Source organism: Mobula birostris, chromosome 32, assembly GCF_030028105.1.
Source record: "Mobula birostris isolate sMobBir1 chromosome 32, sMobBir1.hap1, whole genome shotgun sequence".
NCBI lineage: Eukaryota > Metazoa > Chordata > Chondrichthyes > Myliobatiformes > Myliobatidae > Mobula > Mobula birostris.
In genome coordinates, this window is record NC_092401.1 from 16,497,530 (window position 1) to 16,514,696 (window position 17,167).

Here is a 17,167-nt window from a genome sequence, read left to right on the forward strand (position 1 = left end):
AATCTTGCCTGACAAACCTGCTGGAATTCTTTGAGGAAGTTACATGTAGGTTAGATAAAGGGGATGCAGTGGATGTTGTATATTTGGACTTTCAGAAGGCTTTTGACAAGGTGCCACACATGAGGCTGCTTACTAGGTTAAGAGCCCATGTCATTGCAGGAAAGTTACTGGCATGGTTAGAGCATTGGCTGATTGGTAGGAGGCAGCGAGTGGGAATAAAAGTATCCTTTTCTGGTTGGTTGCCAGTGACTAGTGGTGTGCTGCAGGGGTTGGTGTTGGGACCACTTCTTTTTATGCTGTATATAAGTGATTTAGATAATGGAATAGATGGCTTTGTTGTCAAGTTTGCATGTGATACGAAGATTGGTGGAGGGGCAGGTAGTGTTGAGGAAACAGGTAGGCTGAGGAAGGACTTGGACAGGTTAGGAGAATGGGCAAGAAAGTGACAAATGAAATACAATATTGGAAAATGTATGGTCATGCACTTTGGTAGTAGAAATAAATGCGCGGACTATTTTCTAAACGGAGAAAATCCAGAAATCTGAGATGCAAAGTGACTTGGGAGTCCTTGTGCAGAACACCCTAAAGATTAATTTGCAGGTTGAGTTGGTGAGGAAGGCAAATGCCATGTTAGCATTCATTTCAAGAGGCCTAAAATACAAGAGCAGGGATGTGATGCTGAGGCTTTATAAGGTACCAGTGAGGCCTCACCTTGAGTATTGTGAACAGTTTTGAGCTCCTCATCCAAGAAAAGGTGTGCTGGCATTAGAAAGGGTCCAGAGGTGGTTTACAAGGATGATTCCAGGAATGAAAGAACTATCATATGAGGAATACTTGGCACTGGGTCTGTACTTGCTGGAATTTAGAAAGTTGTTGGGGGGGGGGGGATTCTCATTGAAACCTTTTGAATGTTGAAAGGCTTAGACGGTGTAGATGCAGAAAGGATGTTTCCCATGGTGGGGGAGTCTAGGACAAGAGGGAACAGCCTCAGGATAAAGGGACGTCCATTTAAAACAGATGTGGAGAAATTTCTTTAGTCAGAGGGTGGTGGATTTATGGAATTTGTTACCACAGGCAGCTGTGGAGGCCAGGTTGTTGGGTGTATTCAAGGCAGAGCTTGATAGGTTCTTGATTATTCATGGCATCAAAGGTTACAGGGGAAAAGGCCACGGATTGGGTTGGTGGGGGTTGGAGGAGAATGATCAGCCATGACTGAATGGCGGAGCAGACTTGATGGGCCAAATGGGCTAACTCTGCTCCTGTGTCTTATGGTTTCACATAAAACTATCCATCACGTAGTATCTATTACTTTGCTCCTGGTTTTTACTGGCCTGAATCTACCATCCATAATTGGGTCTAATATCACCGGCATATGTTGTGAAATTTGTTTTGTGGCAGCAGTACATTCCAATACATAAAAATGATAGATTACAATAAGTATATATGAGATTAATTTGCATTGCAAAAGGGGGTAAAAGTGTACTGAGGTGTTCATGGGTTCATTGTCCATTCAGAAATCTGATGGCAGAGGGGAAAGAGGTGTTTCTGAAAAGTTGAGTATGAGTCTTCAGGCTCTTATACCTGCTTGATGGTAGCAATGAAAATAGGGCATGTCCTGAGTGATCAGTCTTTAATGATGGATGCTGCCTTTTTGAGGCTTTGCCTTTTGAAGGTGTCCTGGGTGTTGGGGAGTCTAATGTCCACGATGGGACTGGCAGAGTTTACAAATTCCTGCAGCCTTTTCTGATCCTGTGCTGTGTCCACTCCATTTCAGACAGTGGTGCAACTAGTTAGAATACTCACCATGCTATATCTGTAGAAAATTACAAGTGTCTTTGACGTACCAATTCTCCTCAGACTCCTAATGAAGGATGGCAGCTGTCATGTCTAGAGTACTATTTGATGTTCCTTTCTGCACTTTGTGGTGCCTTGGGTGGCAACCTTGCCGTTTCTTTAACATTTGTCTCTTTTTTTGTGTGGCAGAGTTGCTAGATTGATACTCAACCCAGCACAGATGGAAAGTGTGCAAAGAGTTGGCCAGGTTTGAACCTGGGACCATTTGCTTTGAAGTCTGGTGCTGATGCCACTACTTCAGTGGCTGGCATGCCTTCATTGTAATTGCATTAATAAGTTGGGCCCAAGATAGTTCCTCAAATGTGTTGAAACTCAGGAACTTGAGATTGCTCACGCTTTCCATTTTTGATGCCTTGATGACTGGTATGTGTTCCCTCAACTTCCCCTTCCTGAAGTTTGCAATTAATTCTTTGGTCCTACTGGTGCTGAGTACAAGTTTGTTGTTGCAACACCCCTCAACCAGCTGATCTATCTCACTCTGTGCTGCCTCATCACCATCAGGGGTCAGGAGCCCTGCACTAACTGCTCAACTCCCCTTACTTCTGGTGCTCACCCATCTACTTTCTGAAGCCTGCACTCTGGGTGTGACCAACTCAGTAAAAGTTTCACCTGAGGTTTTCAGCCTCTTTGCTGGTCCTGAGTACGTCCACTTACAGCACCAGTTCCTTGACCCTGTCTGTCAGGACCTGAAATTGGATGCAACTTCACTATCTGGTCTTCAGGTTTAAGATGGTGTTTGTAAAGCATAGTGACTGGCAGGAAAAACACCTGTTACTACTTTATTAATCACACCTTTTCTCAAATGGTCACTGCAATCAATACCTGTAGCTTCCCTTCGGAGTTGAGCTTTTGAACCACCTGTACAACCTGTCGTTTTTGTGTGGTGTGAACTGAAGTCTCAGAGGTGCAGGATTGTTGCAGCATGGCATGTACAGGCTGAATCGAGTTGGTTGGCCTGGGCCTGCAAGTGAAGAACAAGCATGAATGATTTACATACCAGGCTGAATTGGAAAGGTTGGGTGTGGACTGAATAGAGTAGGTGGGTCCCGGGCCCAAGAGCATATCAAGGTGGCAAGGCCCAGGTCTAGGAATGTGAGACGACCAGCTGTTTGGCCAGTATGCGCACTGGGCCAGGTTGAAAATGTCAGGACCAGAGCTGAGGGGTGGGCTGGTGTTTAGTTCTCGATCCCATGTGGTTTATCTATCTGTGCTGAACTGAGGCTATGGCCTACAGCTAACGAACTCTTGGACTGACTGTATTTGTCTTCATGGTTGTGGACTCACTTTCTTGAACTTCACTTCTGAGTATTGTTGGCTTATTTTTATCGTTTGCACAATTTTTTTCTGCACATTGGGTGTTTCAGTCTTTTTTTCCCAAATGGGTTCTATTGGGTTTTTGTTTTGGGGCTGACTGTAAGGGGACAAATCTCATTGTTGCATATAGTATACACTGATAATAAATGTACTTTGAAATTTCTGCAGATGGGGTCATCAGAGAGATCATTAGGTACCCTGCAATACCACATCTTGCAGGTGTATCCCATAAGATATAGCAGAATTAGGCCATTTGGACCATCAAGTCTGCTCTGCCATTTCATCGTGGCTGATCCATTTCCCCTTCAACTCTATTCTCCTGCCTCCTCTCCTAACCTTCGCACCATGACTAATCCAGTACCTCTCAAGCTCTGTCTGCCTTAAGTGCAGGCAGTAACCTGGCCTCCACAGCTGCCTGTGGCAATGAATTCCACAGATTCACCACCTGGCTAAGGAAATTCCTCCTCATCTGTTCTAAATGGATGTCCCTTTGTTTTGATGCTGTATCCTCTGGTCCTAGACTTCCCCCATCAAATGAAATATCCACTCTATCGAGCCCTTTCAACATTTAATAGTTTTCAGTGAAATCCCCCTCGTTCTTCTGAATTTCAGTGAGTACAGGCATAGAGCCTTCAATCGCTGCTCAAATAACTTTTATTCCCAAGATCATTCTCATGAGCCTCCTCTGAACCCTCTCCAAAGTCAGCATATCCTTTCTTAAAAAGGGGGCCCAAAACTGATTGCAATACTCCAAATGAAGTCTCACCAGTACCTTATACATCCTGGGTGTTACATCTTTGCTTTTATATTCTAGTCCTCATGATCACTAACATTGTATCTTCCCAACCACTGAGGTCAGATTAACTGGCATATAATTTCCTTACTTCGGTCTCTCCCTTGTGAAGTGATAATTGCAATTTTCCAGTCCTCCGGAACCATACCAGAATTGATTGGATTTTTTGTTTTTGGAAAAATCATTACTAATATCTCCACAGTCTCTTCAGCCGCCCCTCTAGCACCCCGAAGTGTACTCCATCAGGTCCAGGTGACTTATCTATTTTCACATATTTCAGTTTCCCGAACACTATCTTCGTATTAATAGCGGCTGCCCTCACTTCTGCCCCTTGACACTCTCGAACACCTGGCACTGATTCCACTGTTTGAACCACCATCCTTCCTACGTTTGTTATACCTTAAGTTTGAACTTCTCAAGCTTAAGTTCTAGCCTCTGCCTGTTACCGAAACTTGTTGAGGCAAAACCCGATCACTCTTTAACACTGCCCCACTCACATATTAGCTGTTCCTATCAGATTCCAAATGTCTTGGTTCATCCATGGTTTCCAATTGGGGAAGACTTTTTTTGTGTGGGGACAAACTCGTCTACAAGTGAATTTGGAAAGTCCATGACAACTGTGGCCTGTTCATTAAGATCCTTCTGTCCTTGTATGTGGCCCAAGCCTCCAACTCAGAGCAGTCCCTTAGCTGCTGCTCTGTCTCCTGCAACCACCTCGTTGTTGTCCTTCCCTCCAGAGCCTTCCTCTTTTACCACTGCCTATATGCATGCAGGAGGGCAGCCAGATGATCAGATTTCCCAAAATGTGGCCTAGGGATGGAATGATATGCATTCTTAAACTTCCTGTAATGCCTCTCCCAGCCCCCTTCACCATTTCCCATTTCCTTTTTCCCCCTCTCATGTTATCTCCTTTCCTGCCTGTCGCCTCCCTCTGGTGCTCTTATCCCCCCCCTTCCTTTCTTCCATGGCCTTCTGCTCCTTCATCAATCTATTTCCTAGCTCTTTGCTCATTTCCCGCCCCCCTCCAGTTTCTCCTATAGCCTAGTGTTTCTCTCCTCTCCCCCGACCTTTTAAATTTACTCCTCAGCTTTTTCTCTCCAGTCCTGCCAAAGGGTTTCGGCCCGAAATGTTGACTGTGCTTTTTTTCCATAGATGCTGCCTGCCCTGCGGAGTTCCTCCAGCATTTTGTGTGTGTTGCTGTGATTTCCAGCATCTGCAGATTTTGTCTTGATTGTAATGAGTAAAATGAGATGGGTTCGTAACGTCGAATAGGTTATGGTCATTTGGACACTGCTTGCTCTGTCATGCAATAAAATGGAGGGTTTTCCTCTCACAATATTCTTACATCCCTTGAATCTCATTTTGGGGCCCCCACCTGCACCCCACAGTTCTGTCTTACTGGTCAGGAAAGTATCTAGACTGTACCACTGAGATGGTGTTGGCCTGCACACTGCCATGCGCTCCATTCTTAAGGAAGAGTGTGTTGGTACTCCCTATCCTGGATTGTTCAGTCATACTTGTACTGTTGTATCTGGTCAAAGAGCCAGCCATTAATTAGAATCATTGAATGGTTGCAGCACATAAAATCATTTGGCCCATTGGGCCCATGCTGGCTCTGTTCATTGTGGGGATAATGAAAATTGGAGCCAAGTCCCTGGATTTCTATACTGTCCTAGAGATGGATATTGGGGGGGAAAAGGGAAAATTAATTTTGATAAACAAAATCCCATTATGACTTTTGTGTTCTCTATCTGGTCTATTCTTTGTTATAACATTGGTTGGACAGATATAATGTGTGCTGGTTATTTGGTGATTACATTTTTCAAGTGGATATAAATTTTCAGTTAAAATTTGACATGAAGTCTTGGCTACTAGATGAGCAAGTTCTTTGTTGTGTGGTATCTGGTTAAGCGAGGGTTTACATGCAGTCTCTGTGAAATGTAATTCATCAAAGGCTAGATTTCCAAGCCATGCAGACCACAGTAGTTACCGAATGCAAGAGCACTATAAGCTGTTAATTGCTGACAAACAGAACATATAAATGAGTCTGCCTGTTTGATCAACACACATCAAGTTGCTGGTGAACACAGCAGGCCAGGCAGCATCTGTAGGAAGAGGTACAGTCGACGTTTCAGGCCGAGACCCTTCGTCAGGACTAACTGAAGGAAGAGTGAGTAAGGGATTTGAAAGTTGGAGGGGGAGGGGGAGATCCAAAATGATAGGAGAAGACAGGAGGGGGAGGGATGGAGCCAAGAGCTGGACAGGTGATTGGCAAAAGGGGATACGAGAGGATCATGGGACAGGAGGTCTGGGAAGAAAGACAAGGGGGGGGAACCCAGAGGATGGGCCTCCCCCTCCAACTTTCAAATCCCTTACTCACTCTTCCTTCAGTTAGTCCTGATGATGGGTCTCAGCCTGAAACGTCGACTGCACCTCTTCCTACAGATGCTGCCTAGCCTGCTGCGTTCACCAGCAACTTTGATGTGTGTTGCTTGAATTTCCAACATCTGCAGAATTCCTGTTGTCTGCCTGTTTGATGTTTCTTTTGATGTTTTCTGGTATTAGTTCCTGTTTGTGAGCTGGGACCAGTATGGGGATACATGAGGCAGCTGAGACTAAATTCATAATTTTTTAAAAAAGCAGAACATCCCACATCTTTGACACAATCAAGTTTAATGATCTGAAGCTGTAATTTTAAAATCTGTTGAAGACTTGTGGGATGGAGTGGGGGGGGGGTGGGAAAGCAGCTACACCTTCTGCTGCAGTCTCTTTCTGGATGCGTGCCGGTGTCCTCTTTTCATATAGAACTCAATGAGTGGAATCTTGGAAACTGGTGTTTCTGCTTTTCCTAATGAGTCTCCAGAATAGGTCATAGCTTCTCTAGGGAAAATGGATGAGATATTCTTGCCTTAGCCCCTGTGGTTTAGAGTGAATCCTGACCAGTAGTGTTATCTGTGTGGAGTTTGCATGTTCTCCCTATGACCATATGGGTTTTTCCTGAATACTTAGGTTTCCTTCTACAGCTTGCTAAACAAATCGATTACTGAAGATTACAACTAATATGGGTGGTGGGGGGAATCTGGATGAAGGGAAATAGGGGATTGGAACTCCTGATAAGGTCTGCAGAGATGGCTCAGACTCTGGGCTGATAAAGTATATGAACTTTTTATATGATGGAATTCTAAGCAGTCTACTTGTTCTGCAGCTGATGAAGCAGGTATAGACCTTTTGGTCCCTTGAACATCTTGCTTTTCAATGAGATCTAAAGGCTATCACCTAGTTTTAGATGCTGAGTCTAATTTTGTAAGCCATGGTAACTGGTTATAGACTTTTACCTTCCCCCTGTGTGTGTGTATAAATGGTTCCTGAGTTGAGAAATTTGGTACACCTGCAGTGTTTTATTTATTTAGAGATGTAGTAAGGTATAGGCCATTCCAGCCCTTAAAGATGCGTTACTCCACAATGTCCGACAATCCCGATTTAACCCGAACCTAATCGTGGGACAATTTACAATGACCAATTAACCTACTTGGAACGTCCTTGGACTGTGGGAGGAAACCGGGGGAGCTGGAGAAATCTCAGGCATTCCACGGGGAGGACATACAGACTCCTTACCGATGACAACAGAATTGAACTCCAAACTCCAACACTCCGAGGTGTATTCACTTTGCACTTCCTGCTGTGCTCTTGTGGCTCATTGCTTTAAAAGATCTGTATTTGTCACTGCTGTTACTTTCTGTATTACTGTCACTTTGTTCACAGTTTAATCTCCTGGTCATCGTGAATTGCTCCTCATAATGATTCCTGCCTTCTGCCTTTCACACAGCCAAATGTGTGGCAGTCTTTAATCATCAAAAAGCTATATAGAAGTCTAATTGTCACTATTTTACCCTGGTTATTTCTACTTCCAACTACAGTCTGTGAGATGTTGCTTGCCATTGGATCATGCACAACAGGATGGTTGGTTTTCTGTTTTTAGGTTGGTGATAGGGTGGGTGAGCTGCTGTCCTAACTGATCCTGGTAGAGTAGCATTCGTCATATTCTGCCTTTTCAAGCATTGGTCCATTATTTCTTCTCTCTTGCCACTCATCCAAGTTCCTAACCAAATCAATTACTTCCACTGCAAGATTTAATTTGGCTAATATTATATGCTTTCTGAATCTTTGTATGAATAACCATGAACAGTCTGCAATCCAATACTTGAGTCACCTTTACAAGAAATCTGGTTTATAGTGTGTGACCTGCATCAGTCTAAAGGTATCTGCTTGAGCTTTTTTTTTGACACTGGCAGAATTTTGATCTAAATTGACACCTTGAAGTTAATTGTAATTACAAGGGAGATGGTCAAGAACATTAGATTAAAACACTTGCCAATAAATGATGATCATTCAGAAAATAAAACTTAATTTCTTAACAAATGTAAACTCCATTGAGGCATTCAATGGTTAACTAAAGACATTAGGGATAGTGCTCAATAGTTAGGGTGGATTCAGAAATAGCCACAAATGAAAAAGTTGAAGGGAGTAAAGAATAAGTTCTTTTTATAAAGGTAATTTCAGGAGTATTCTTTTACCTGGGTAAAAGGAAATTCAAATCTCCTGAGGTACAGGTTCAAAGTGAATTTGTAGTTTGTATATGTCATTCTGTACCACCTCGAGATTCATTTTCTTGCAGAACAAAGAAATACAATAAAATTAATGAAAAGCTACACAAAGACTGACAATCAAAGTGCAAAATAAGACTGTGCCAATAAAAAACAAATAATACTAAAAATGAATTGTAATGGGGGTTAGACCATAAGAAATGGAAATATGAAGACTGAGAAATGACTGAGGCATTAAACTGATCTGACCACTGTAGGAGTCAATGATGTTGGTGGACCAAGGATCTGTTGAGTACATAGATAATATCAGAATGACGTACTAAATGTAAAAGGTATTTAAATCTGACATCCTGAGTCTAATCGCCTGTATCTTAAGCTAGTAACTATCGATGCATTTGTAATTTTCTGAAATTCTCCAGATTCTGGACTGCTCTAAAGTATCCCACTAGTAGGTCAAGAAAGAAGGGAAGGAGGAAATTGGAAAATTTATATTTTTTTGCTGAAAGAATTCAAGAATCTGTAGGGAATGTGATAACATGCCACGTGAAAGATCAGAAGTATGCACATTATTTTAATGAAACTGATTTCATGTTTGGCAGATCCATAGATTTTTAACAATCCACAAATCCATAGCTAAATTACAATTTATTCCCCATGTTATTTTTTAACAAACCCTCCATCCAATCTAATATATTTACCACAGCTTACTTTGTCCAGCAAACATTTTTGCATCACCGCAATGAAAATCAGGGCAGTCCATTCATGAGTTCCTCTAAACTACCTTAGCAGTTTGGAGGGCTGTCATTAGCAATTAAGTAGTCATCTTAACTATCCTAGTAGTTAACCTTATAGTTAGAAGAGAGAATGCATATGTTGTCTCAATTGTTAATGTGATGTTGGGCAAAATAAATATAGAATGGATGGAAGATTGGTTAAGACAGCAGAAGGGGTTTATTGTATTTTTACAAACTGCCAGTGTTATAAATAGAATACTAGAAGAAGAGATGATGTGCCACGAATGAAATGCTTCAGTCACTCGTTCAATGCTTGCACAAGTTTATTACTGGTTTTTCCTTATGCCTCCTGTACTTCTGTTAGTCACCCTCCTCGCTCTGGGGCACTGAAATCAGTTGTGCTGAAAAAGGATCTAGTGCTTTCCCAGTGTATATGATAAAAAAAAAACTCTACTCTGGCTTCAAGCGGGTACAGGTATCAATTATAATAGAGGTTTCAATTACAAATTCTGCCAGTTTTCTTCAGGGATGATGCAGATTGTAGAGTTGGCTGAAGAAGATAGTTTGTCATTGAAAACGTCCGTTATAATCAATACCTGTACCCAGCTTGAAGCCCGAGAAGAGTTTATAAGTTTTGCTGAGTTTGAACACAAAATTGGAAGTAAAGCCTGAAATGAGCATGGAAGAGCAGAAGCAGGTTATTCAATGCCTGAATCCTGGGTTACTTAAATTCGGTTATGGTTCATCTGTATCCTAACTGCTTCTAGGTGTTCTGGTATCATATTCTTTTTGATACAATTGAAGCTTTACATCAGCAGTCCCCAACCAGCATGTGCTACCGGGCCAAGAGGAAACGATATGATTTGGCGATATGCGTCAGCTGCACCTCTCCTCATTCCCTGTCACGTCCACTGTTGAGCTTGAAAGCATGCGAGGTCATTACCCACGCATCATCCGTGTCAGCGCGGGAAGGAGATGTCAACTCCTTAAGCTTGCAAATGATGGCGGGATGAAAAGTATGTTTGACGTAACATCTCTGCTGGCATTTTGGATCTAAGTCAAGGCTAAATTTCCTGAGATAGCCACGAAAGCACTGAAAACGTTGCTTCCATTTCCAACATTTTTCTGTGAAGCGGAATTTTCTGCAGTGAATGCAACAAAAACTGAATTGCAGAATAGGCCGGACATAAGGAACCCCATTCGAGTATCGCTGTCTCCCATCACCCCTCGATAGGACCGTCTTGTTGCAGGAAAACTAGCCCAGGGCTCCCACTGATTCAGCAATATTGGTGTGTTGCAATGATTTTGTGTTCATACGGGGAAAATATGTGCTGTGTGTTTAATATCCAAATGTTACTTAAAATGTTATGCTATTGACTTATATAACCATATAACAATTACAGCACGGAAACAGGCCATCTCTACCCTTCTAGTCCGTGCTGAACGCAACTCTCACCTAGTCCCACTGACCTGCACTTAGCCCACAACCCTCCATTCCTTTCCTGTCCATATACCTACCCAATTTTTCTTTAAATGCTAATATCGAACCTGCCTCTACCACTTCTGCTGGAAGTTCGTTCAACACTTACTTCAAGCTCCCCTGTTCTCCCCTGATAATTGACTTTATCACTATATTCATGCGAGGAAAATATGCTCTGTGTGTTTAATATTAAATTTGTTAGATAATCACTTTTAGAAATGAAGTTGAGTGTATTAGCCACTTATCACCTATATTCCGGTCGTGATTAAACCCCCCGCCCGCCAAACAGAATCGCTGAAAACAAATTTTGGAAAAAGAAATCGGCACGTACAGGCATGCTCACTGGTGCCTGTGCAAGGCTTCATGGTCATTGTAGTCTTTCGCGGAGTAAACACAACGTATTTGACTGCTACTCCTGTCCGTTGGCAACCCTACCCGCCCCCCCCCCCCCCCCCCCCCCCGATCGGCCGGTCCGTAAGAATATTGTCAATATTAAACCTGTCCGCAGTGCTAAAAAGGTTGGGGACCCTTGCTTTACATGAGTGAATGTAACACCAATTAATTAAATTTCAATTATTTTTTTAAAAAAAAGCGCTTCACTGCTGAAAAGCCTGTCTTTCAGTTATGGACAAGTCCACAACTCTCCTTGTTATTTCTGTGGTGTACCACCGGTCCTCCTACCCGTCCCACCCGAAACTTCCACAATCAGCTAAAAGTTTTGCCACATCTACTCAATTTTCTTCAAAATCCTACATAATCTCAATTTACCCTTAATTTTCTGTACTCCAGAGATTACAAGAGATTATGTAATCTCTATCCTTTGTAATTTAAAGCTTGAAGTTCCAGTAATGCCGGTGAATTTCTGCTACACTCCTTATAAAGCTGATAATTATAAATATTCTGCAGAAGAGATTAGTTTCCTTTTTTCCCTTTTTGGCCTTTGCCTGAAATACTTTACATCCATGGCAATTTTTTTCCCCTGTAACCATTGTTACAAAGTAGAAAGTGATTGTAAAATTAGGTCCTCTGGTAAGGTATTGCCATAAGCTTTGCTTTAAGCACTACTGGGTTTTGCTGGTTGGTATCAGGGAAAGAGTGCTAATGTTTTGCGTTTCTTTTAGATGTGTATTGTACGGAACCTTTCCGAATCCCCTTCGCTGGGAAAGTCGAATTCTGCTGCTTCGATAAAACTGGCACTCTAACAAGTGACAACCTGGTGGTCCGAGGTGTTGCTGGACTCAGGTGTGTATTCCTTTTCATGCTAGTTTTCTGTACTCATCTCCTAGAGGCCTTGACATTTTCCTTGGGTGCAATTGCATGGCTGCTGGTCACACTCCAGTACATGTCCCTTTGATCTTTCAATCACCTGTGCTCTCCATTCCCTTTGGAGCTTTCCAGGACCTGCTCTTTTCTCAGGAAAAAGATGCAGGAGGCCAAGACTCACATCACCAGGTTCAGGAACAGTTATTGCCTCTCAACCATCAAGCTCCTGAACTTCACTCAACTTCACCTGCGCCATCACTAAAATGTTCACACAACCTATGGACTCACTGTTAAGGACCCTTCATCTCATGTTCTCTACTTATTGCTTGTTCATTTATTTATTATTTCTTTTTGTATTTGCACAGTTTGTCTTTTGCAGACTGGTTGAATGCCCAGTTGGTATGGGCTTTCATTGATTCCATTATGGATTTATTGAGTATGCCTGCAAGAAAATGAATTTCAGTTGTACATGGTGACATATGTGCATTCTGATAATTTACTTGAATTTTGAGTTTTCTGTCTACTACTCTCATAATCTTAAACATCTAGGAGATCTCCTCTCTAGAGACAAAAACCCAAATTTGTCTAGCCTCTTGTTTTAGCACATGCCTTCTAATCCAGGCAACATCCTGGTAAATCTCTCTTGCACCCTCTCCAAAGCCTGGAAGTTCCTTCTATAATGGGGTGACCAGAACTGTATGCAATACTCCAACAGCAGTTGGAGCAACACAAAATGCAAGAGGGACTCAGCTGACCAGGCAGCAGATAAGGAGATGCTGTCTGGCCTGCTGAATTCCTCCAGCATTTTGTGTCTTGCTTTGGATTTCCAGCGTTTATAGATTTTCTCCTTTTTTGCGGCCATACTAAGTTTTATAGAGTTGCAACATAACTTCCTGGCTTTTGATTTCAATGCCTCAACTATTAAAGGCAAGAATGCCTTATGCCTTTTTAACCACTGTAGCCACTTTCAAGGAGTTATGAACTTGGATCTAAAGATCCCTTTGCTTACCAACATTCAAGGGTCTTGCCCTCAACAGTGTACTGTCTCTTTGCATTTGACCTACCAAGGTGCAACACTCCACAGCTACCCAGGATAAGCTCCATCTGCCATTTTTCTGATATACCCTGTTGTATTCTTTGCCAGTCTTCTAAGGTATCCACAACACCATCAATCTTTGTATCATTTGCAACCTTTTATTTATTAATTTTTTTATGCATTTCTACAAGAAACTACAGAAAGCGAACCCAACGACAAAATGGAGATTTATACAGTGCGAAACAAACAAATCCAATATGTAATTCATAGCAATAAGAAGAAAAAGCAGCCAAAAGAGAATTATGTAAAATTAGTATCCATCCCAACCTCCCACTGAAAAAATAAAGACCCAGGCCAACCATTGTGCATATAAAAGAAAAAAAATCAATCGGAGCATTCAACCCCAGAGAACTGTAAATATATATAGGAAAAAAGAAAGTATAATGCCGACTACCAAAAGTATAATGTAATTCACAACAACCGTATAACTCACAAAAAAAAAGCTGGAAGTAAGGGATTGTAGCATACAAAAAAAAAGGAAAAACTTACCCTAAAGAAGAATTGTGAAAATATTCGAGAAAAGGTGCCCACACCTTATGAAACTTTATGTCCGAATTGAGAAGTGAATAATTAATCTTTTCAAGGTCTAAACAGGCCATAATATCACTAAGCCATTGAGCATGAGTGGGTGGGACAGCATCTTTCAACCGAAGGAGAACCAACCATCTAGCCAAGAGAGAGACAAAAGATAATGTTCAGCATTTAGTCGGATTCAAGTGCTAATTTACATCACCCAAGGTGCCAAAAAGAGCAACCAGAGGGTTAGATTCTAAATGGCAATTAAGAATATGAGATGAGGTTGAAAATATTTCTCTCCAAAGTTTCTCTAGACTAGGCTAGGTCCAATATATGACTATGACTGTATATGAATAAGGGAAGCCTCAGCCCCTTTACACTTATCACAGACAGGACTAATGTCAGGATAAAACTGCAATAATTTAGTTTTAGACATATGAGCCCTGTGTACAACCTTAAACTGCAAAAGGCAGTGGTGAGCACATAATAGAGGTTGAGTTGACGGACTTAAGAATTAATTCCCAAACCTCATCGGATAAGGAGATATTTAGATCTTGTTCCCGTGCAGTTCTAATTTTATCGAAAGGGGCACGCCTCAAAATCACTAACTTATCCCGAGTAGCAGAAAGTAAACCTTTACCCAATGGATTGATACAAAGAAACAAATCCAGAACATTTTTCTCAGGAAAGTTTGATATCAGAGGGTTAATGAAATGTTTAATTTGAAGATATCTAAAGAAATGAGTATTAGGTAGATTAAACTTCACAGACAATTGTTGAAAAGTTGCAAAACAGTTATCTATGAAAAGGTCTTCAAAGTGTCTAATACCCTTTCTATGCCAGTTGTAAAATGTTGAATCCTGCATAGAAGGTAGGAAAAGATGATTGTGTAAAATAGGGCTAGAGAGAGAAAAACCATGAAGACCATTAAATTTTCTGAACTGAGCCCATATTTTTAAAGTATGTCTGATAAGGGGATTAACAATATGTCTAGGCAAATGACAAGGAAGTGTGGAACCGAGAAGTGCAGGAATTGAAAGATTCTTAGTAGAGTTCAACTCCATTGCACCCATTTTGGGCAGTCAGACTTATTATGGAAGAAAGACCAAAAAATAAGAACGAATATTGGCTGCCCAATAACATAAATGAAAATTAGGCAAGGCCATATCACCTTCCTTTTTAGATTTTTGAAGATGAGCTTTATTAAGTCTAGGATGTTTACCCTTCCATAGATAAGATGAAATAATAGAATCTAACCCATCGAAAAAAGCTTTAGAAATAAAAATTGGTAAAGACTGAAATAGATACGAAAACTTAAGAAGGATATACATTTTAATAACATTAATACGACCTATAAGAGACATAGACAAGGGTGACCACTGTGTCAAACTCTGTTTTGTAGAGTTTAGAAGATTGTTAAAATTTTCTCAAAAGATTCATAAAATTCCTTGTTACTGTAATACCAAGATAAGTGAATTGATTCTTAACTACTTTAAAAGGGAGATCGTGGAATACTAAAGCTTGTGCTTCTCTATTGATGGGAAAGAGGTCAGTCTTATGTAAATTAAGTTTATAACCAGAAAGTTGGTTAAGTTTATTAAGAAGTGAAAACATTGAGGGTAAGGAAGGAGGAAGTCGGGTTTGATATAAAAAGTAAAAGATCGTCAGCATAACGGGAAACTTTATGCTCAGCACCTCCCCTCCAAATTCCCGTCACTTCAGCACAGCTACGAAATGCAATAGCAAGTGGCTCGATAGCCAAATCGAAGAGTAATGGACTTAAAGGGCAACCTTGACGAGTGCCACGTTTAAGACTGAAAGACTGGGATAGCTGAGAGTTGGTCAGAACAGAAGTGGTGGGACATGAATATTTCAATTTAATCCATGTAGTAAAACTTGATCCAAAATCAAATTTTCCTAAAACTGCAAAAAGGTAATTCCATTCGGCATGATCAAACACTTTTTCCGCATCAAGAGAAATAACACATTCAGGAATCCCAATTGAGGGTGAATATAAGATATTAAATGTAAGCACTGTATATTAAAAAAGAAAGACTATTTTTAATAAAACCAGTTTGATCTTTAGAAATAATAGAAGGTATGATGTTTTCTAATCTAGGAGCCAAAACTTTAGCCAAAATTTTAACATTGATATTTAATTTTTAAAGATCAGCCTATATGAAGAGCACTCTGTCGGATCTTTGCCTTTTTTCGCTAAAAGAATGATACATAAGACCATAAGACAAAGGAGCAGAAGTCGGCCATTCGGCCCATTAAGTCTGCTCCGCCATTTTATCATGAGCTGATCCAGTCTCCCATTTAGGCCCACTCCCCTGCCTTCTCACCATAACCTTTGATGCCCTGGCTACTCAGATACCTATCAATCTCTGCCTTAAATACACCCAATGACTTGGCCTCCACTGCCGCCCGTGGCAACAAGTTCCATAGATTCACCACCTTCTGGCTAAAAAAATTTCTTCGCATCTCTGTTCTGAAAGGGCGCCCTTTAATCCTTAAGTCATGCCCTCTTGTACTAGACTCCCCCACCATGGGAAACAATTTTGCCACATCCACTCTGTCCATGCTTTTCAACATTCGAAATGTTTCTATGAGGTCTCCCCTCATTCTTCTAAACTCCAAGGAATACAGACTAAGAGCGGACAAACGTTGCTCATATGTTAACCTTCTCATTCCCGGAATCATTCTAGTGAATCTTCTCTGTACCCTCTCCAACGTCAGCACATCCTTTCTTAAATAAGGAGCCCAAAACTGCCCATAGTACTCCAAATGAGGTCTTACCAGTGCCTTATAGAGCCTCAACATCACATCCCTGCTCCTATACTTTATTCTTCTAGAAATGAATGCCAGCATTGCATTCGCCTTCTTCACCACCGACTCAACCTGGAGACCCCTTAGACCCCTTGCATCTCAGAACTTTGAATTCTTTCCCCATTTAAATAATAGTCTGCCCGTTTATTTCTTCTGCCAAAGTGCATAACCATACACCTTCCAACATTGTATTTCATTTGCCACTTCTTTGCCCATTCTGCTAATCTCTGCAGACTCTTGTTTCCTCAGCACTACTGGCCCCTCCACCTATCTTTGTATCATCAGCAAACTTAGCCACAAAGTTATCTATTCCATAATCCAAATCATTGATGTGCAACGTAAAAAGAAGCGGCCCCAACACGGATCCCTTTTGAACACCACTGGTAACTGGCAGCCAACCAGAATAGGAACCCTTTATTCCCACTCTGTTTCCTGCCAATCAGCCAACGCTCTATCCACGTATGTAACTTCCCCGTAATTCCGTGGGCTCTTATCTTGTTAAGCAGCCTCATGTGGCACTTTGTCAAAGGCCTTCTGAAAATCTAAATATACAACATCCACTGCATCTCCCTTGTCTAGCCTACTTGTAATTTCCTCAAAATTGCAATAGGTTTGTCAGGCAAGATTTTCCTTTAAGGAAACCATGCTGAGTTCTGCCTATCTTGTCATATGTGCAGCCCCCCA

General features: G+C 41.4%; 1 protein-coding gene across 1 annotated transcript in view; it reads left to right on the plus strand.

Annotated features, from left to right (window-relative positions):
- Nucleotides 1–17,167, plus strand: part of atp13a1 (ATPase 13A1) — a 104,444-nt gene that overhangs the window by 44,421 nt on the left and 42,856 nt on the right. Inside the window, exon 12 of the mRNA XM_072248271.1 lies at nucleotides 11,901–12,021. Within this exon, the coding sequence (XP_072104372.1) occupies nucleotides 11,901–12,021 (121 nt within the window). The remainder of the gene's footprint in view (nucleotides 1–11,900; nucleotides 12,022–17,167) is intronic.